This window comes from Naegleria gruberi (genome assembly GCF_000004985.1).
Source record: "Naegleria gruberi genomic scaffold NAEGRscaffold_7, whole genome shotgun sequence".
Taxonomy (NCBI): Eukaryota; Heterolobosea; class Eutetramitea; order Acrasida; family Naegleriidae; genus Naegleria; species Naegleria gruberi.
Window position 1 is genome coordinate 632267 of NW_003163320.1, and position 21345 is coordinate 653611.

Below are 21345 nucleotides of genomic sequence, written 5' to 3' on the forward strand. Positions count from 1 at the left end.
TGTATGCAGTCAATTCAATCCACAAAAGTTTTTATATTCCCAATACGGAAATTCAATTGCTTCAAAAAACTTGTTATAATCTTCACTAATAGACACTCTATTACCAAACAATGAATTCGATATCGTGACTTGACAACCAGTTTAAAACTCTTCAATATACTGACTGTCGTAATTGGGAATAAAAGCACGATCGCGATGAACGTAGCAGCAGACAATGCCTCAATACAACGTTGCGCCTTTTTTTTTGATTTGAAAATACTGTAGATGGAAGTATTTTGGCGGAGATTGGCAATGTAAATACTGAAGATATCAGTGGAAATCAAAATTTTGTTATATGGAAAGAGGAAAGGTTGACTTGGATTGGGAATGGCATATCCGAAAGGTTGTTGAAAGAGAAATGCATTATTGAGATTTATGGTTGTATACATTCGTTTGTCAATACATTACAATTCGCAAAGATGAACTCTGTCTTGGCTATTATTTAATTATGAAAAGCAAGAAGGCAATACTATTTGCATTTCATTGTATTGATTGAATTCAGTTGGTCGGTTATTTAATATAGAGAACTGTTCTACCCTTAAATCTTTATCTCTTTCATCAAATATGAGTTTATCATCCAATCTTTGCAATTAGATAAATAAAAAATGAGTTGTAATAAGCATAATATTGAGGACAACACAAATTCTCCTTCAAATTTAGTTTGGCAATCTATTACAAATACCTGCTCCGATACAGAGAATTTACCATCGGGAGGGGGTATTGCTCATTGTTGTGTCGATCATGAGAGAGTGGCTTTTTTCGGAGGGTTGGGATTGAGGCGATATAATGAATTATATATTTTCAATGTCAATACAAATGAATGGAAAAAAGCCTCTCTTGAAAATGCACCATCAAAGAGGTGTAAAAGTTCAATGTGTTGCTACATAACTGGAAACAAGCATAAATTGATAATATTTGGAGGATGGACGAGTGAGGGAAAGACAAATGATATGCATGAGTATTGTATTGAGGATGACAAGTGGAAAGAAGTAAAATATGCAAATAATTCAGTTCCTCCTGCAAGAAGTGCTCATCACTGTGCAATCATTGGAAAACATATGATTATTTATGCAGGAATTGGAGCTAAAAAGTTCGGTGACATGTACAGATTTCATTTGGAAAAGGTATGATTAATTAATATTCGATAATCATAACATGTTTGAATTGTGGTTTTAACCAGAGAGAATGGGAAGAAGTAATTCAAGTGAATGCTCCACTGCCAAGAAGTTCCTATGGAGGTTTAATAGTATTTAACAAGAATCAAAATCTATTGACCTCATGTGGTTTAGGATGTGGAAGATACAATGACACTCTATTATTTGATATTCCATCAAGAACTTGGAAGCCCTTAACTTATAAAGGAACTATTCCAACAAAGAGAGGTAGACACTCATGTGTTCTTGATGATTCCAACAATTGTGTCTATTTGTGGGGAGGATTTAGTAAGTTGTTATTATTGCAAAATTATAGTATTAAACTTGGCAGCTGGAACTGAGAGATCCAATGAATGTTTTCGTTTCAATCTCCCAACGTATGAATGGTCAATGATAAAGCAAACTAACCCTCCAAACAAACGAGAGAACCAATGCCTTTTCATCCTAAACCAAAAACTCTATCTTTATGGTGGCTGGAATGGCTCTGATTTTTATCATGATATGTTCTGTGCAAATCTAGTATAAAGATCAAGTCTACAGTTTATTGAATGGATTGTGAAAGTTTGGACTTTTTTTCAAATTTTATACCAAAAGGTTCACAAGACCTTAAAAAACCACAACAAGTACCAATAAGGCTACATAACAGAGTTTCTCTCGAACGTTTTTGGCGCGGTTTTTTTCTTACGCTTGTTGGTTTTTCTTCTTCAAAAAAGTAACTCGACAGGTGGTGTTCCTTCATCAACGAAAGCCTTAAAGCAAAGTTTCAACTTTTATCACACAACACGGATAGGAAGTTCAACATCAAGAATATTGGAAAACCACCATTTTGTTTTCAAAGCTTAGGTGCCTTCCATTGTGAATATTACAAAATAGACTTGTTGTTTTTATAGTAATTTTAAACAATTATTATTACCACTTATTTCAACATCATCCGAGCCTAGTAGAACACAATGAACAACTCAGAGAGAAGGAGCATTGAAATGATGAATTATAATCTTGGCCCTCGTACTGGACCAACGATGCCTCCACCCTCTCCCAATTCTGTCAGAGCATTAAGGAGAGGTTCTCTGGATCCATCTCTAGCAGGACGACTTCCAAAATCTGCCTCAAGAAACAGTATTCAAGACCCAGAAGCATCACTCTTCGATAAGGATGACAATCAATCCTCCTTGTCGAAAAGCACCAAGTCAAACCCTTCCGATCCAGTAACAAATTCATCAGTAATGCAAAAATTTGAACATGCCATCTTTACTTTTATTTACTCACTAAGGCCCGAAGTTCCAATGCATGGAGCCTTATCATTTTTCATTCATATTTTGATTATATTTCAATCTCTTAGTATAGGATCACCGATAGATTTAAATTGGGGATTGTATGGTACTTGGATTGTTAGTATAATAGCCATTTGTCGGAGTTATGGATTTCAGTTTATGAATTATGAAGCATTTATTGCCTTAGCAATTATTGTCTTCCTCACGCAAATAGCAGTATGCATTGTCATTTATATGACATTTAAGGCCCAACAAGTCGGAAGTAGATACTGGGATAAGATCAAAACAGCTGCAAGGGTAATGTTTGCAATAATCTTTTTCATGGCCATACCAACAACCTATGGTTTAATGTTGGGGTTTTGGGAGTGTGACTATTCCGCAACTGTGCCCTTAAATGAAACTCCCACCTATGTTCTTGTCAACTTTCCAACAGTAGGATGTTGGTCTGGATTGAATGGCGCATTTGCAGTCTTGTCAGTAATCTTTCTCATTATTCAAACTGTCTTGGTTGCCTGTTCGATAGCAATCTTTATTAACATTAACATCAAGACAAGGGATTTATTTGTGTTAGACAACCCTTACATTATAATAATCATTATGGCATCTAATCAAATTTATCTAATTGTTTCCCAAGTCATTCCTGCTTCAATAATTTTCGTTAGACCTATTATTTATTTGGCCTTTGCAGTATTGTTTCTTGCCGTGCTATTTTGGATGCAACCTTTCATTCGAAGAGGAACTAATGTTGTTTATGGTGGAGTGGGATTTGCAAGATTAGCTATTGGAGGTGTATCAATCGCCACAGCTCTGGTAAATCAAACAAATGAATGGGGACTCGGTCTTGGACTAGTTGGTGCTCTTGTGGGAGGAAGTGCTGTTCTTTTTTCTATTGGTTTAGTGGTGACCGACATTTACACAAGGTACATGCAGCATAAAGGAAGAAAAATTCTTCAAGAATGTGTCCAAAAGAGATCATTTAATACCTTGACAGATTCCGACCATTATTTTGTCAATATATTTGTCAGATATGCAATGAAAGGAAAAGAAGCTGATATAGACCTTGCAGATTCATTTACCAAGTTAGCCATGTCACAAAGATTAGAAATTAATGCCACAAGTATGATAACTTGCGCATTATTCATCAAGTTTATTCTCACTACTAGTTCAGTAACTCTTGCCTTAACATTGGTACAAAAATCTCAAAAGAAAGGTGATAACTTTTTTTTGAGATTCATAATCTTTCTCAGAGTGAGAGAAGTCGAAAAGGCTTCATCAATGGGGAGAAACAATTTTCAATTGGATCACATTATGTCGAGTGTAAAAAAAAAGTTGGAACTTTCAAGGGAGCTACAAGTTCTCTTTTGGAAAAATGTCACCATGGAACAAACAAATGACGAAAAGCTTTATAACATTGTCAAAGAAATACAAGAATTGAGTGAAGAATGTTCCATTATTTTCAGCAATTTGCTATCAAATTATGCTACTGATGTGGTATGTTGTTATTTTGTGTGATTTTTATAAGTGTCTTCAGACTGTACTGCGAGCATATGCTGCCTTCCTTGAAGATTTCCTTTTTGATAACATGGCAGCTGCTGAACTTTTGGAGGAGGCTAGTATTATAGAAGAGGAAAACTTTAAAAAGGCTTCTCGAAATTTGGCTAGTAAAAGACCTAGTATCACTGGAAGTATTGGTCCTAAGAGGTCAATTTATGAATCTGATCTGAAAATTTCCCTTAGTAGAGGAGGATCACAAGAAGATCTGAATGCTATGAATTTTGAATCTGTTAGTAATGAAGATAGAGAAGGTGCACAACAAAATGTTTTTAGGAGCGCTGTCAATAAGAAGGAGGAGCACCAATTTCTTTATATTTTCATTGCATCTCTTGGATTTGTTGGAATCACCTTTATAATAGTGGTGTTAGTATTGGGTTTAGTCATTTCTCAAACCAGCAGCAAGAATATTACTCTCGTTGAGAAATCTTGCTCAATATCTTCGTGTAAGTTTGTGTTTTTATTGTAAATTCTAATGATATTAGTACCTTATCTTGTGTTGTCCGATATTAGAAGAATTCAGTCAATGATGAGAACATCATCCAACAAAACATATGATTCCTTCATGACCAACCATAAAGAAAGATTAACTGAAGCACTTGATAAGCTTGAGGTTGTAGAAACATTCCTTAAGGATTCCATTTTCACTGAAACAATGATGGAACACTTTGTCAAGCTCAGCTCAAATATTTTAGTACCAATCATGCAAATTAACTATTCCGAGCCCCTTCTGTACTCTTCCAAGAATGCTTCTGTTGCTGATTTAGTATCAGTATTTCAGTCAACATCTCAAAAGTACTTCGACCATGGAATAGATCATTACAATGTTACCCGTGACAGTTTTGATTTCCTTCTAATTTGTAAGTTTTACTGAACTATTGTTTATAACAAACTCAAGGGAATAACCGACTTGATTTTACTCAATCGTTTGAGAAATTTTGCTCTAAATTGATAGCAGATTCTGAGAGTCAAATTTATTCCTTCAGAATTGTCTTCATTGTTGTTATATCTTCATTGGCTTTTGTTTTTGCGTTATATGTAGTTGTGTATATTATTGTAATTGTTAGGCATTCAACTATTCTTGACAAGACATTGAATATTTTCAAAAAGATTCCAAAAGAAGAGAGTTTGAAAGCAATCCATAAACTTGAAACCAACAGCAATAAGATTATAACCCCTAAAGAACATTTTGTCACTCCAAAGAAGGTCATGTTAGTAATGGTAGTTTTGAGTTTATTTTTAACCTGTTTAGGAGCTGCTTTGATTGTGTATGAAAGTGTATCCTTTATTGAGGATGGTATGTTTGTTATGCAGAAAGTCAAGACAGGAAATACCTTCCTGCAAACCCTACAAAGAACAAAGTTCAAGATCTTGGAATTACTGATGACTGATTACGCAGAACTTGGAGTCTCTAGGGATCAATTTCATGGTGAAATTAAGCAACATATATCTGATTTGTTTGTTTCATGGAATTCCTTCAGATATGGTGATGAATCTAATGGGTTTCATCCAATTACTGGTCTTTTAACAGAAGTGGATAAATCAGTTTCAGAACAAAAGAATTGTACAGCAAACGATTTTGCTTGTTATTCGCTTGATGATTTGGTTTTAATATTCCAAAATGCAGAAAAAGTTAACGACAACATTTATCAACAGATTTACTCCATACAATCTCTTTTGGATCAGTATTCTGTTATTTTCAATGCAGCAATAGCTACAGATTCAAAGACAGACGGTGTTATTGCGAGCTATGTCAGCTATTTCACAACCAAAACGAATATTTTAACTTCTGTTTTCGCTCCCGTATCCTCCATTCTGCTACTATTCTTTGTTTACATCATTTACAGTGCGATGAACGGATTTTCAAACGAAGTGCATCAAATCAGAACAATGCTCAATCACTTACCCTGGGAAATTCTCGATTCCAACTCTGTTTTACATGCCTATGTCATTAATTATTCACTCTCCGTTGGAAACGATAGAGACTCAAAGAAATCTAATGATAATGCCTCAAAAGAAAAAGCTATTCTTGAGGCAGCTGTAGAGGGAGCAGTCATTTGTTCAACTTATGGTAATATTAATATTTTCAACGAGTCTGCACAAAGAATGTTTGGCTACAGAGCAGATGAGGTCATTGGTACTCAGCTCTCTGATCTTTTCTCATCAGAAACTAGATCAAAGGTTGACTCTGTAGTTTCTAATGCAATTTCATCAACCTCTTCCAAGGGTGAGACCATTCCTCTTATTGGACTTAGAAAAAACAAGACACAATTCGCAGCAGTGATTAATATTTCAGTAGCCATTCTTGGTGATGACAAGAAGGTCATCACTTGTTTTATTAAGGATCAAACAAATGAAAAAAAGAGAGATATTGAACTCGCTGAAGAAAAGAAAAAGTCTGAAGCTCTTTTACTAAATATTTTACCAGAAAGTGTCGCTCATCGTTTACAGTCGGGTGAAACGTTCATTGCAGACAAGATTGAGGATTGCACTTGCTTGTTTAGTGACATTGTTGATTTCAATCTCGTAGCTGCTCAAATGAGTGCCACCGATGTGGTTCAAATGTTGAACATGATTATCAATGGTTATGATTCCCTTATTCCAAGATATAATTTGGAAAAGATTAAAACTATTGGTGAAAAATATTTTTGTGTTGGTGGCCTTCCAACCCATGGTCAACCATCAACTGACCATGTTGAAGAGGTACTTGGCTTTGCCATGGACATTTTCAGCATTATGCACCACTACAATATGGAATTTGGAAGAAAGTTGAATGTAAAAGTTGGTATTCATTCTGGAGGTTTAGTTGCAGGTGTAATTGGCACACTCAAATTCGCGTATGATGTAAGTTGTTATTGTGTCTGTAATTGTTCTTAATGAAATTAAGGTTTGGGGAGATGTTATCAATGTTGCAAGTAGAATGGAGTCCACTTGCCATCCAGGAAGAATTCAAGTAACCAAGGAGACATTTTCAAGACTCAATCATAAATATGAATTCGAGGAAAGGCGAGATGTTTTTGCTAAAGGTAAAGGATTGATGACAACATATCTTCTCAACAAGATTTATCACCAAGATCCGCTTTCTCTTGAAGTTACTATTGATAGATCAGATATTGAAATGGCTGTAAATCAAGCAAATCAAGGAGGTCCTAAGTTCACTGATTTGATTTCGAACGCAAGTCAAGATATTCATTCAGAGACTGACTCTCACCCTCAACAGGAAATGGCAATAGAAGATGGGCGTTTAGCTGTTGCACCAATTGCAGGCTCAAGAAGAGTAAGATCCCAAAGTGTTAACAGCAATTACAGTAATTTTAGTTATAACAGTGTTAGTGAACAAAACAATGACAGTCTCAGACCACCAACTTTGCTTACTGGTTCACCAAACCAAGCTTCTCCTCAATCTACGTTAATGTCCTCACCAAGAATAGATGTTTTACGTTTCAAAAACAATCCTAATAGATACAGTGTCAGTGCTTCGATCACTAGTTTCTTCAGTAACCAGGCAGCTCTCGATCCAGCGGTGCAACATCACGACCAGTTGGAAACTGCAAGTCATCACTCAATCCACTCACATCACTCTCACTTCTCTCCTCGAAGGAAACTGTTACCAGTCCCTGAACATGATGAAATATGTGAGCATTAAGATATAAAATCTCCGATTTTTCAGCATTGCTCTATAATTTATTGTCTGAAACTCTCCACTATTCTCTCAGAATCGTTTCACCAGTTTCCCTCCTTTTTTCAATCTTAAAAACGTTAACTCATCACGGAGTCGCCCTTATGGATATCCAGAAAATTTCAAAGAAGGATGTGAAATCTTGTAAAAATTTCATTTAAAAAAAATGCTGTACAACCAACCAGTTATTCTTCACTTGATTGACCTTTATATTCCTCCGCTAAATATCGAGCACGATCATCATCAGATGGTCGGAAATTATCATCAACATGTTGAGGAAAATTTAGAAAGATCATCCAGCCTCTTCTTACTCCTTCAAAAACGAATGCACAACAAACAAGAAAAACGAACAAAATTTCTGAATAGTTATCTTGATGTTTACTACTCGGTAGAATTTCAACCGTGTGCCATTCTAGAGGAAATCGAGGATAGGAGAATTACTAGCGATAGAGAATTGATGATGCGAGCAGTGAAAGCAGACGGACTTGCTCTTCAATACTACACTGGAACATTTCAGTGCAATAGTTGTGAGAGTGTTGTGGATGATGAATTGGTGGCAGAAGCTGTAAAATCCAATGGAATGTCGATTCGGTTTATGTTGGCAGATGACCCACAACGTTTAATTTCAAAAGAAATTTTGAGAAAGGCCATAGAGGAGGATGGTTTGATAGCTTCGTTTGGTAATGTTTGGTCTTCTCTTTCAGATGAAGAAAAAATCTTGGCTGCTTCCACTAATGGAAATATATTGGTTTCTGACCAACTTTATGGAATACTTGCTCCAAAACAAGTTGCCACAGTTGGTCTGATTGACTCTCCTTATGATTTCTGTAGAGAATTTCAGACAGAAGATAAGGAAGTTATTGAGTATGTGATTAAATGCTATGGAGCTGCCCTTGAAGAAATTGATGATGAGTTACTTTGTGAACCTTTATCATTGGATGTTTTGAAAGAGGGATTTTCACAATATCCAGAAGCTCTACCACATTTATTTTGGAACCTGAGAAGGAGTATGGATGAAATATTTGAGATTGTAAGGGAAGGATTGAAGAGCTATAACGATGTGCTTGATGAGGACATTGGACAAGGATTTTTCACAAAAGAACAATTCACTGAATTGTTGAAATATTCTGGTTATATTATTTATGATTACTTTTATACGACTGATAGGGAAATGGCACTAGTTGCTGTCACAAATTGTGGAGAAGTTTTAGGTGTACTACCTGAATTTGCTAACGACAAGGAAATAGTTTTGGCTGCTGTTCAACAAGATGCCTACTCGATATTATATGGAACAGAGGCATTGATTTATAATAGAGACTTTATTTTGGAGTGTGTGAAAATAAGTGGTGAGGTTTTGGATTATATAGATATGGATTTCGATGAGGATTATGAAATTATTCTTGAAGCTGTACAGAATTATGGAGATGCAATAGGAATTACATCCCAAGAGTTGAGAAGGAATAAGGAGATTATCACTGCTGCCCTTTCAAATAATGGATTATCATTAGGTTATCTGGATGAAGATTTACAAGATGACAAATCAATAGTATTACTTGCTGTTTCTAATAATGGTCTTGCTCTCGAATACGCCTCGGATAGGCTACAGAATGATAAGGAAGTTGTAATGGTTGCTGTTTCAAATATGCCAATCTCTTTGCAGTATGCTAGTGAAGCTCTTCGCTCTGACATGGAGGTTATTCTTCGTGTTGTGAGTTTGGATTATCATGCTCTGGAACTTGCTTCAGAACAAGCAAGAAACAATAGAGATATCGTTATGGAATGTGTAAAGATATGTGGTCTTTGCCTTTTGAATGCCTCAGATGAACTGAAAAATGATAGAGAAATTGTTTTGCAAGCTGTGTCGCAAAATGGATTAGCTCTCAAATATGCCACTACACTCGATGAAGAAATAGCAATTACAGCTTTACAAAACAATTCCACAGTTTTTAACAAGCTGCCCAATCATTTAAAAAGAATAAGGAAAATTGCTAAATTAGCTAAGGATGAATCTGACACGTATTGGGAGGCTTGGATTGATTACTGGGGAAAGAGAAGTGAAGTATTCGATATAGAGAGACCTAAGAGAAAAAGACTAATTTATGGAGATTGTGAGGAAGAAGACAATGAAGAAGAGAATGATATTCAAGACATAGAAGAAAGAGAAAGGAAAAAGTTAAAAGATGAATAAATTCATTTTGTAAACAATAAAAATTATTGCTGAATTATAAAATAATTTACAAAAATTAATAGAAATTAAATATTTAATAATACCAATTTAAAGACGATTGAAGACAGCTTCAAATGCTGCAAAGCCACTAGCATGTGGCAAAGCTTCAACAGCAACGTAAACAAAGGTTGGTTGTTCATATCTGAATTCAACTCTCTTTCCACCTCTGAATTCATAATTGTTTCTGTCTGGTCTAGTAGTCTTGGTAGAAGCATACATCAAAATGTCACCATATTCAGTCTTGGCATCAACATTGAGGACTTTACCAGCAACTGACTTGTCAACATAGAGAGCAAAGTAAATGAAGCTTCCTTGTGGAACAAAACCGAATTGGGATTCCTTTTGGAGCAAAATAACTGGCTTGTCAAATCCAGATCTTTGAGCAGCAAAGTTTGGATGAACAACAACAGAGTAATGGGAGTCTTCTCTCTTGGCGAATGGACCGCTTGGCTTGAATTCAATACCTGTTGTTTGTTGGAAGTGAATAAAATAATTTTTAAATTATTTGATGATGATCAATAACATGAATTGCCGAAGAGTGATGTGAAGTGTGTTGATGATTCGTTTGTGTGTGAAATTTGTTGTATTGTCATGTGAAATAAAGATGTGAAATTATTATTAAATAAATAAATGATCAAAACAACTTACCAATCCAGTATTTACCACCGTTAACAAACTTTGGATCTTGCTTGTTAATAACGAGGGCAGAGTCACCATTAGAAGTAGAAATACCAGACCATTGAGCCTTTCCTTCAATTGGTCTAGAGTTGGTGTTAGAAACAAAGACATTGTAAGTAGATTCATCACCAGTCTTTCTAGTGTGATGATTGGTAACCAAAACCATCAATGAGTCCAAACGAGAATCAGCTTCACCGAGATCATATTCAAGGAAGTGATACAAGGCTGGGACTTGAGAGTTTGGTTGGAAAGCACCGAATTGTGGAATAGAATCTTCCAATTGGATCAAATTCAAAGAGTGCTTGACATGGGAGACAAAGAAAGCAGAACATGGACTAGTAACAGCAGTAGACAAGGCATAGTAGAGTTGATCAACATTATTCAATTGTCTTTGTTCAATATCCAAGAAAGCAGAGCTACTAATGTTAACATTGAGAGCCCATTGGTTGTTAGAAGCGCTTGGTTGAGGCTTGGTAGAAGCATACAAAGTAACAATAGCATCACAACCATAGGTGGTAACAAAAGTGGTAACACCCTTGTGATTATTTCTCAAGTTAATATCAAGATATTCTGGAGTATTAGCAACCAAGTGAACAGTTGTGTAGACACCATTCTTCAATGATGTTGATTGTTGGGCAGAGACGACGCAAGCAGCCAAGAGCATCATCAAGACTGCGGCAAAGGCGAACAATTTAGCCATTTTTTTTTTAAATTCAAAAAAAAATAAAAACCTTTTGCGGTGAAAAAACATTCAGAACTTATTGAGCGGAGTTCTGAATTTTCAACAACATAGAGATGAGTCATCATATCTTCAACGATTTGATTTTAATTATGAAAATTGCAATGGAAAGTAATTGGTGAATATTTGATAATTGTGTGATGAGGAGAGTGGTTAGGAAGGAGTATGTGGAGATGGTGAAAAAATGTGAAATAATGAGTGATTATATTGGGCATTCATTGAATTTAGACATTTTAGTATGTTGTTCATAATTTTTGGGCTACTTTTTTGGATATTAATTGTAATGAGAGAGATGATAAGAAGAAGGTTCTTTGAAAATCTAGTGTATATGAAATTGTAACTCTGTAGTCTTTAATTCACAGTTGGCAGCTCTATAACAAGTCAACCCAACATTAATAAACAACTTAATGATAGATGGGAGTAAATAAGGAGTTTGAGGAGTCAACCTATCCAATCCAGCCTCTTTCAATGTTTTACAATTTTGCCCAAAGTTTAATTTCAATATTCCAAATATAAAAAAATGAGTCAACAACTAACAAGCAACAACTCATCATCAACAGAATCAAATATTTTGGATGGAAGAAGAGAAAGATTGATTGTTTCTAACCGATTGATTGAAACCGACATGCCAATGATCAACAAAATTGGACAAATTATTTATGAAGAAAATTCAGTGGTTGTGAATAATACTGCCTCTTCCGATCAGCAGCAAATGGTTACAAGTTTGTGCCAAGGAATGGTCTATTATAAGCCTCCTCAACAAGTGATGGAATCTCTGATTAGTAATCAATTGGAGAAGAGTTATAATCCGAGTGATCCCTTCTCTTTCATTCATAATTATTGTGAGCATGATTTTGGAAGGAAACTAGTCAGAGATAAATTGAAAGAAAAGTTGAAAAAGATGAATGGAATTGATGGAGTGGAAGTGGTTTTAACGAGTGGATGTAATCAGGCCTTCACAAGTGTTGTCCTATCGTTGTGTGATGTTGGAGATGAGTGTATGGTATTTGGACCATACTATTTCAATCATTATATGGCCTTGCAAATGTTTGGAGTAAGACCAATTGTTTTTGATTGTAGAGAGGAGGATGGTTATCAACCTGGAAGTGGAGATGATATGGAACGTTTCACAGAGTTCTTTAAAAAAACAGTTCAGAATCCATCCAACAAATTGAGAATGGTTGTTGTCAATACTCCATGCAATCCAACTGGCGCTGTCTATACTAAAAACCAATTGGAAGTGATTAGTCAATTATGTAAAGAATATGGCATTTGGTTGATAATGGATGAAACTTATGAATGGTTTATTTATAATGATATGCAATCATCGAATGCAATTCATTTTAGTCCACAAGGAGATCATATCATTCACTTGTACAGTTTTTCAAAATGTTTTGCCATGCCAGGTTGGAGAATTGGCTATTTGACATATCCAGCCACCAATACCACTCTTGGACTCCATCTCAATAAGATCCAAGACACAATTGTAATTTCCTCCCCACTCCCATCCCAACAACTTGCTCTCAGTGTTACTGAGATGGATGAAGAGTTTGGAAAGATTTGGGCCATGGATAGAATTAACACTCTCAAGGAAAATAGAAGAGTCATTTGGAATGCTATTCATGATTTGTGCAATCTGGAGAAAATTCCAGAAGGTGCTATTTACTTTTGGGCAACTCTACCAAATTTTGCAAATCATTCGGATAATCAGTTGAGTATTGAAAAGGAATTCCAAGTGATTGAGTGGATGGTAAGAAAGCACAAGGTTGCCGTATTGCCAGGATCATGTTTTGGAAGAGTTGGAGGATTCAGAATTAGTTATGCCAATGTTTCTGAGAATGCCTGTAAATTAGCCGCCAATAGATTAAGAACAGCCCTTCAAGAACTGAAAGATGGTCAATTTGAGAAGGATGATCTTTCATTATATGTGAAAACATTCAAGACTCTATAATTTAGCTACATTAAATTTTCATCAATCACTTCTTGTGGCCACTTTCTTTGTCATTGAGAACTTGTTCACCTTCTTATTGAAAAAGTAGAAGCATCCCTTTATTATCGAATACTGTAAATGATATCATGTGGGGCTTTCAAAAAACAATGTCTCAACAACAGTGCCTTACTACAAGTCAAGATAACAATAATAGTTCATCATCATCGGCAACAATAACATCGAATCAAATTTCATCCAATATAGTGATCACAACACCAGATCAAATCATCATTGATACTTCTAAGGTTACTTCCTCACAATTACTACCGTCATCATCCAAATCTACACAGCAACAACAGCAGAAATCTAAAACCAACAAGTATAAATCAATTAAAAGAGGATCCAACTTTAATTCATTTGGAATTTGCTTCAGTAGCAAAGAATTTACAAATAGGATCCATCTATACCCTATTCATGTGTGGATTCATAGCTGTGATAATGAAGCCAGCGAAGGAACCTATTTGGACTACAGTGATTCCTGGTGCTTATTGTCTCTTCCTTTCCTTTCTCTGCTATGTTTGGTGTTTTGTTAGTGAATTCAATAAGGAAACGAAGGAAACTGTGGACAATGTATTGAATCCGAAATATTGGACCGAGAGAGTCTGTTTTTTCCTATCAAGAATGAATAGGAATGAATTTCAGTGTGCCTTTTGTTTTGTGTAAGTATCAATGTCTGGATTTTCAAAAAGGAATGCATTATTTACATTTACTTAATTCTCTAACAACATTGGCTTTCTTTTGTGTGCAGACGGCTTTGGCTGGATTTAACTTACTCTTTGCATGTGTATTTTTTCTTGTAGCAGCCATCAGAAGAGAGAAAGCGACTCGAATAACTGGCCTTGTTTGAGCATTTTCTTGTTATTATAGCGTCTACTTAATATATTGTAATACTTGGCTCTCTCCGACAATTCTCCGCATGGCTGTTGAGAACTTCTTAAAAAATTCAATTTTGAGTTTGGTGTTGGTTGTTGAGGTGTTCTGGCGCCAAAACAAACATAAGAAAAATGCTCATATTGTATTATTACCTTCCGCACGGTCATAGAATCGTAACAGAACGAGCAAACATCATTATCAAAATATGGCTTCATCAAATCATGGTATCCAAGAAGGAGTTGGAATGTTATGCAGAAGAGAATTGGTGGATAATTATCAAATCCTACTAGAACAGGCTCAAGCAAACATTAATGCAGGTAGTTGCTCTCTGGATGGTTTTTGTAGTCATCACAGTATGGAGAGTAATCATCACGAAACAGAGGAATACACTCTCGGAATGGTTCATAATAAGGAGTCGGAAAGAGTATTCTTAAATGACTATTTTATGAATACCATTAAAAGAGGAGTAAAGAGGTATGATTTTGAGAAGGATCCTATTCAGATTCAGTACAATGTTTTGCATACACCTTCTCATGTTAAGGTATTGAAGAATATAGTATCAAAACCTCATCCTGTAGTGTCATGCTATTGTACGGCATATAGCGAACATTATCCACTGATAATAATTCCAGATCATATTTGGATGATGATTTCTCAATCCTTGGTTAGACATTTGCATCTTCATCCTGAAATTTTGCAGCAAGTTGATATTAAAAAGAAGGAAATGAGAGTGGAAATGCCTACACATTACAACGAAGAAACACAATCAACAAATTGGAGTGCAGTAATTGAAGATATTCATCAACAAATTGTTCAAACATGTACAACAAGCGAAAAGTTGGATTTGGATGGATTTTTGGATCATAACTTTTCCACATCAACTTCAGTGGAAAAGGTTGCATCAAAGATTTTACTCATGGAGGCCTTTAAGGATTACTTTACATATACCAATGATTTTATGTGTGGAATTCCTTGTGTGACAATATTGGGAACTCTGCAAGACTGGACATTGATGAGACAGAAAGTCAATAGATTGGATGATTTTGGTATGGGATGGTGGAGAAAGGTATTGGCTCTCATAATTGATAGAATAATTGAAACAGCCCAAAAGGATACACTGACAGACGAATTGAAATTGTTCTGGAATGGAGTGGCAAGGTTTGACAGTAGTAGTGGAGAGAATTTTATTACTGGTTGGATCAACTATTTTTTCCCATACGATAAGGATGGAAATATTTCAAACCAAATGCAATCATTTATGGAGATGGAAGAGAGATTCCCTAATGTTGATAAATATGTGGACGATTTTGAGGATCATGGTTTTGAGGATTGTGAATTTGAAGAAGAAGAAGGCGAGAATTCTCCTCAATCTTCAATAGAACTAGCCGCTTTAAAGATGCAGAAAACATTCAGATGGAAACCATCTTTTAATGAGGATTGCTTTCCTTGCCCTCTAGCAATTGCAAAGGTCAATGTTGAAAATCATCCATCCTTAAAAGAGTTGTACTATGTTTCCGGATTTATGGGAATTGATTTTGATCATGAAATTGGAGGTTTAAAACCTGTTATATCTTGGGCTATAGCAGAGAAGAGAAGTGAGGCTGTTAGAGAAAATCTAATGAAGGGCCAATTCAAACATGCAATGTGGGCAATAGACTGTGGTTATACTAGTTGGAGAGCTTCCATATCTCTCTCATCTACACAAACTAAGCCAATAGGCTCAATCAATATTGGATTTACCAGTGATGGAGAGCAGGAGAATGTTTTTGAAAGTAAGGAAAGAATGATTGAGATATTCACCGCTTTGAAAGAATCACTTGTGAGGCAATTCATTGAGGAGGAAGTTAATTTGGGATCAAACGATAATTTGAAATTCTTGGAAGGAGAGCATGTTCTCTTGATGTCTCCTGCTGAAGTCAACCAAGAGCTGCTTCTTCAATGCGCCAAATCTGCTGGTTTGAAACCAATATGTTGGGTGGAAGATCCATGTCATAATATTCCTCAAGCATTTTCCCATTTGGTGAAAACTAACGAATGTGTACTGACTATTGATTGGCCAACTGGAGAACCATTCTTTGCCATGTCCAAGAAGGAGCATTGGAATGAGTTCGATCTTTTTGCATCAAGTGTTGAAGGCAAGAAGGAAACTCAGGGACTTGGTGGCGGTTTCAGTTTTACTGACATGCTGTACACCTATTTTTATGATCAACACCCTGAAATTGCAGAGGAAAATTCTCACTTTTTAATGATGGAATGTGAGAGAGCCAAAAAGGTTCTCTCAACTGAAGACAAGGTTGACATCTTGATTAATGGAAAGTCTATTGAGGTGATAACAAGACAAACTTTCGAACAGGTGTGCTCACCTATTTTCAATTCATTCCAACAACAATTGAATGCTTTCCTTTCTAGGCCTTTCAATAATACCAATGAGACTTTGAAAGATCGTGTCAATTATTTGGTGCTGTCTGGTGGATGTTGTAGAATTCCTCTCGTTCAACAAATCATTCATACATGCCTTCCAAAATCTGTACAGACACTCAGTAATCCAGAGGATACTTGCTATCTTTCCTCAGCAGGAGGTGCTCAAACATTCAGAAGCAGTCATTACAATAATATTCAATTTGAGGAATTCTTTAGAGATCCTCATTCTGAAATCTTCTCTGACAATGAATCGTCACTCTATCCACACAAAGATCCACAAGAAAGTGATATTGCAATTGCTGAAGGTGACGATCACGACAATGAATAATAAAATAATCAAACCAATATTTACTAAAAAGAATTCTTTTTGTCAAATTAGAAGCTAAAATTAGAAACCTTCACGTTTTAATAAAATGCAACAACAACCAACGACACAGCAACAACAACAACAGAAACCCAGTGGTGGTACAACCACAACGCCTACATCGGCGGGTACAACAACAACAAATCTGGCACAGGCAACATCAACTGGATCATCCTCTTCATCATCATCAAGAAGAGTGATGGTCAAGTCGTTGGGTAGATTTATTCAATTAAAAGAAAAACATATTGGTTCGGGAGCCTATGCTGATGTTTACGAGGGTTATAATCAAGATACAAAGGAAAAGGTTGCTATCAAAGTTATACAGAGAAACAAACTTCATGATCGTTTAATTCAAAATTTAGAATCTGAAATTACGGTTATGAAACGTATCAAGTCTGACTATGTGATCAAACTCTACGAAGTACATAGAAGTAAGAGAAATTATTATTTGATTTTAGAATTGTGTAGTGGAGGTGAATTGGCCAAGTTTTTAAAGAAGGGTAAACTTCCAAAGGAAGTTATGAATCCTTTTGGTGGTATCAAGGAATCTATTGTAAAGAAGTTTATTCTACACTTGTCAAAGGGTTTGAAACATATGCATGAGCAAAATTTGATTCACAGAGATTTGAAACCAGCCAATTTATTATTTAGTAGACCTTTCCAAATTATTAATAAGGACAAGCAAGATTTGACCTATAAGGATGTAGATTTTGGCTTTTTGAAAATTGCTGATTTTGGTTTTGCTCGTGAAATTGGTCCAAATGATTTGGCACAAACTCTCTGTGGTACTCCTCTTTATATGGCGTAAGTTTGATGATGAAATATTGCTTCTTTACAACAATTTTTTACAATTTATTTCGAAAAAATCAAATTTATTACGGCCGTTTGAAATAACAGTCCAGAAATCTTATCAGGTCAAAAGTATAATATCAAGGCTGATTTGTGGTCTCTGGGTGCTATTATTTATGAAATGCTGTTTGCTAGACCACCTTACATGGCCTCCAATCAATTTGACTTGTTGAATCAAATCAAGAAGGGTCCACCAAGTTATCCAGCTACCAATTCATCCTTCTCTCAAGGAGTTATTGATTTATTGAAGGGACTCTTGCAATGTGAACCTGAATATCGTATGAACTTTGTACAATTCTACAATCATTACTATCTCATAGCTCTTAGAGAGGAATTTGGAGACTGTGAAGAATTGAACACCAACATCTTGCCACCAACAGTTGTTGAGCCAACACCACAAGAACCTGTAATTAATCCAAATGTAGTGGAACCACCAGTGGTTGATATTGTACCAGTAGTAGTTCAAGAACAAACACCGCCACCGATTGTACAACCAATTGTACCAGTTGTAGAGGCTGTTAAAGAATTCCCAATTACAGCGCAAGTCAAACCTGAGGACATTCTTGAAGAAGTACCATTGGAAAAGATTGTTGCTGACAAGCTCTTCATTTCCAATCCAAGTGAAGATGGTACCTCAAAGCCATCACAACCATTGGGCGGAGGAAATGTTGTCATTATCATGGATCAACGTATTCCTTCTGATGAGGCTTTTAAAAAGACCAAGGAATATAGTTTGGATTCAGTTATTGGAACAAACCCAACTGTAATCTTTGACTTTTCAAATCTTTCCTGTGGTGAGGAATGTCGTGCATTATTGGGCCAAATTGAAAAGAAGGCCAAGCTCGCTTGGTTCATTTCAGAAACAGGGTTGGTCATGGAAAAGAACTTGAAGTATAGTGAAGCCTATGCATTGTATGTTAGAGCTTGCATTCTCATTAGAGATTGTTTGACAATATTGAAGGAAAATGTTGAAAATAATGACAGATCTCAAACATTTACCATCTTACTTCGTGATTGGTTAACTGATTTCTTCACACATGGTGAAGCAGTTCAAAATAAGATTATTACAAAGGAAGTTGATGTAAATAATATAATTTATCAAATGGCTATCGAGCTTGCCAAGGAAGCAGCCCACAAGGAATATCTTGGTTCCATGGAATGTATTGGGCTTTATGTGAGAGCTAAACATTTCCTCACCTATTTGATGGAAGAAAGCTTCTCTGATAAGAAGAAATTCAATGATTTTGTTGAGAATTTTAATTCTAGAATTAGTTACTTGGAGGAACAATACACTAAAGCAAACAACTTGTAAATTACAAAAATAAATCCAAACATTTAAAACAAATTGATTTTTTTAGAGATTATTCCAGAATCGCCATTTGCTGGTATGAAAGTTGAGCGTTATGGTAATTGGTAGGCCAAAATGGGTTTTCCAAAATCTAATGCTTCACGTTTGAGTGACTAAGAATATTCTCAATATTATGAACCCTCTTGTCAAGTCCAGATAATTCATGGGTAATCTTGTCAAGCTTGAAATCAATAGAGCTCTTCATTTCTTTTAATTCTCTAAGAATGGTATTCAACACGATTTGTTGTTGCATGTTTGAAGTGGGGAATAAATCGCTTGGTGAATGTCCAATATTTGGAGTGATTGGAGTTTGGAGATTTGGATCTTCAGGTGGCATTTCCAATTCTCTAAGGAATTTACTGAACACCATATTCTTGTAGTGTTGGTTGGCTTGTAAGGCGCTGAAAAAGAACCCGTTTGGAATTTCCTTCTCACCTGAAAGGACTCTCAGCATTAAAATACTATCTACAGAAGGATTTCCATGTCCAATGTCCAATCCAATAATTCGTTGTTCTTTGGGTAAGTCAATGATTTGATATTTGCTTGTTTGAGTCTTGTAATTGTATTGTACATATTCAATGTGAGGATTCGATCTATTGGCAGCCACAATATGAATAGTAGGACTCTGAAGCCTGTCATGTACACAGTAACACAAGTCTGCTGCATGAGTTTTCAATATGATATTTTCAGAATGAATTGTTACAGAATTTTCCTCAATCTTGAGGTATGCAATTCTTGGACTCGAGATTGTTCCATTATTATTAGTGGTGGGACTAACTTGGAAGAGATTATGTTCTTGTTCTAATTTTTGTTGGAGTTCTGAAAATACCAAAGGATTGGAAGATGTTGTTTTTGGTTTGATGAGAATTATATCATCCTCTTTTTGTTCTGTTTTCAAATCCTCTTCCATCTCCCTTGATTGCTTTGGAATCATGTTCGAAATTAAAGAGCTAGCATCCTGCACAATTATCCATCCTTCAGCTTCTATGGTATTCTCAATGGAAAATAGAGACGTCACAGAACCTCCACAAAGTAATAAATTTGAAATTGGTGTGATTTTCCCTTTGGAAAAGGCAATTTTATACACCAAAACCCCATCTTCCCACGCTCTTAATATTATCCAATAATTTTAAAATGTTTTCAAATTAAAATACATACACACATAATAGCTCTCTAATTAAACTCGTTTGCATTACTTTTCTTCCATCTCTTGAACATTCAAGTACTACCTTATGAGTATCCTTGTGAATTCTCTCCCATTTGATAATCTTGAATCCAGAATTGGTACTAATAATAAAATAGTAGAAATTGATATTACTCTCAGTATTTCCCTCTCGAACTTTAACATCATTGATAGCGTACTTGTGTGCATTCTTTCCATCTGTATTATCTGCTGGCTTCAAATCAATGGAATAGACCACTCTACCTGCTTCAATGATCAGCAATACACTCCTACAAGTAGCATAGTAAAAATTAGTATTCGTACTCTTGTAAAATCTATGAATGCAATGCAATCCATTCAAATATTCAGGACGAATTCCAGAAACATGCACTTGCTCCTTAGTATTTACATTAGAAAAATAGAGAGTCACATTTTCCTCTCCCATCGGAATGGTTGTTCCCTCCTCCCTAACAAATAAACTATTTTCCAAATAATTAATTTTACTTCTACTGAATTTAAATTGTTTTTCCAATCCATTATCCACAAAATGATTTGTTATTTTGAATATATTATTTCCCTCTATCATTGCCATCATTGATGGTGCTGTTGTATTATTATTATTATTTTGCAACAATTTGTTTTGATCATCACGATTATTATTATTATTATTTTGCAATAAATTACTATTTGATCTTCTATTGGATGTAATTAATGAAAAGGTTCCCATTGAAATTCCTTCCGAATTATTGTGCTGCTGATGGTGATGATCAGCTTCCTCTCTACCAAAACTATTCAAACGAATTTGCTTATTTGTGGTGGTTCCGATTAATTGTTGTTGTCGTTTATCATTATTATTGTTGGGTGATACATTCGTGGTTGTATTTATTTGCATTTTTTAAGAATTTAAAATTTAAAATTAATATTATGTTTACAATATACTATTAAGAAGCATGTGTTTATAAATTCATCCAAGGCTTTAAAATTTGGCGCCAAAATGTTG

At 35.4% G+C, this 21345-nt stretch overlaps 9 protein-coding genes across 9 annotated transcripts; 6 read left to right on the forward strand and 3 right to left on the reverse strand.

The window, feature by feature from the left end:
• Positions 1-644: 644 nt before the first annotated feature.
• On the forward strand, positions 645-1169 carry NAEGRDRAFT_63741 (uncharacterized protein; the record flags this gene model as incomplete). Its single annotated transcript, XM_002681088.1, has 1 exon — positions 645-1169. The coding sequence occupies one exon, from the start codon at positions 645-647 to the stop codon at positions 1167-1169; it is 525 nt and encodes a 174-aa protein (XP_002681134.1).
• A 974-nt stretch (positions 1170-2143) lies between these two features.
• On the forward strand, positions 2144-7661 carry NAEGRDRAFT_63742 (uncharacterized protein; the record flags this gene model as incomplete). Its single annotated transcript, XM_002681089.1, has 5 exons — positions 2144-3955; positions 3996-4461; positions 4501-4875; positions 4914-6859; positions 6903-7661. The coding sequence occupies 5 exons, from the start codon at positions 2144-2146 to the stop codon at positions 7659-7661; spliced, it is 5358 nt and encodes a 1785-aa protein (XP_002681135.1).
• Positions 7662-8019: 358 nt separating this feature from the next.
• NAEGRDRAFT_63743 (uncharacterized protein) lies at positions 8020-9882 on the forward strand (the record flags this gene model as incomplete). The annotated part of the gene is made up of 1 exon (XM_002681090.1): positions 8020-9882. The coding sequence occupies one exon, from the start codon at positions 8020-8022 to the stop codon at positions 9880-9882; it is 1863 nt and encodes a 620-aa protein (XP_002681136.1).
• A 55-nt stretch (positions 9883-9937) lies between these two features.
• On the reverse strand, positions 9938-11308 carry NAEGRDRAFT_78547 (uncharacterized protein). Its single transcript, XM_002681220.1, has 2 exons — positions 10570-11308; positions 9938-10385 (listed from the first exon to the last, which is right to left on the reverse strand). Exons 1-2 carry the CDS (start codon positions 11297-11299, stop codon positions 9970-9972), a joined length of 1146 nt encoding a protein of 381 aa, XP_002681266.1. The 5' UTR covers positions 11300-11308; the 3' UTR covers positions 9938-9969.
• Positions 11309-11858: 550 nt separating this feature from the next.
• On the forward strand, positions 11859-13318 carry NAEGRDRAFT_78548 (aspartate aminotransferase; the record flags this gene model as incomplete). The annotated part of the gene is made up of 1 exon (XM_002681091.1): positions 11859-13318. One exon carries the CDS (start codon positions 11859-11861, stop codon positions 13287-13289), a length of 1431 nt encoding a protein of 476 aa, XP_002681137.1. The 3' UTR covers positions 13290-13318.
• A 1088-nt stretch (positions 13319-14406) lies between these two features.
• NAEGRDRAFT_63746 (uncharacterized protein) lies at positions 14407-16950 on the forward strand (the record flags this gene model as incomplete). The annotated part of the gene is made up of 1 exon (XM_002681092.1): positions 14407-16950. One exon carries the CDS (start codon positions 14407-14409, stop codon positions 16948-16950), a length of 2544 nt encoding a protein of 847 aa, XP_002681138.1.
• Positions 16951-17035: 85 nt separating this feature from the next.
• Positions 17036-19177, forward strand: NAEGRDRAFT_78549 (serine/threonine kinase; the record flags this gene model as incomplete). The annotated part of the gene is made up of 2 exons (XM_002681093.1): positions 17036-17790; positions 17884-19177. 2 exons carry the CDS (start codon positions 17036-17038, stop codon positions 19145-19147), a joined length of 2019 nt encoding a protein of 672 aa, XP_002681139.1. The 3' UTR covers positions 19148-19177.
• Positions 19178-19274: 97 nt separating this feature from the next.
• On the reverse strand, positions 19275-20117 carry NAEGRDRAFT_63748 (uncharacterized protein; the record flags this gene model as incomplete). The annotated part of the gene is made up of 1 exon (XM_002681221.1): positions 19275-20117. One exon carries the CDS (start codon positions 20115-20117, stop codon positions 19275-19277), a length of 843 nt encoding a protein of 280 aa, XP_002681267.1.
• Positions 20118-20328: 211 nt separating this feature from the next.
• Positions 20329-21237, reverse strand: NAEGRDRAFT_63749 (uncharacterized protein; the record flags this gene model as incomplete). Its single annotated transcript, XM_002681222.1, has 1 exon — positions 20329-21237. The coding sequence occupies one exon, from the start codon at positions 21235-21237 to the stop codon at positions 20329-20331; it is 909 nt and encodes a 302-aa protein (XP_002681268.1).
• Between the last annotated feature and the right edge of the window lie 108 nt (positions 21238-21345).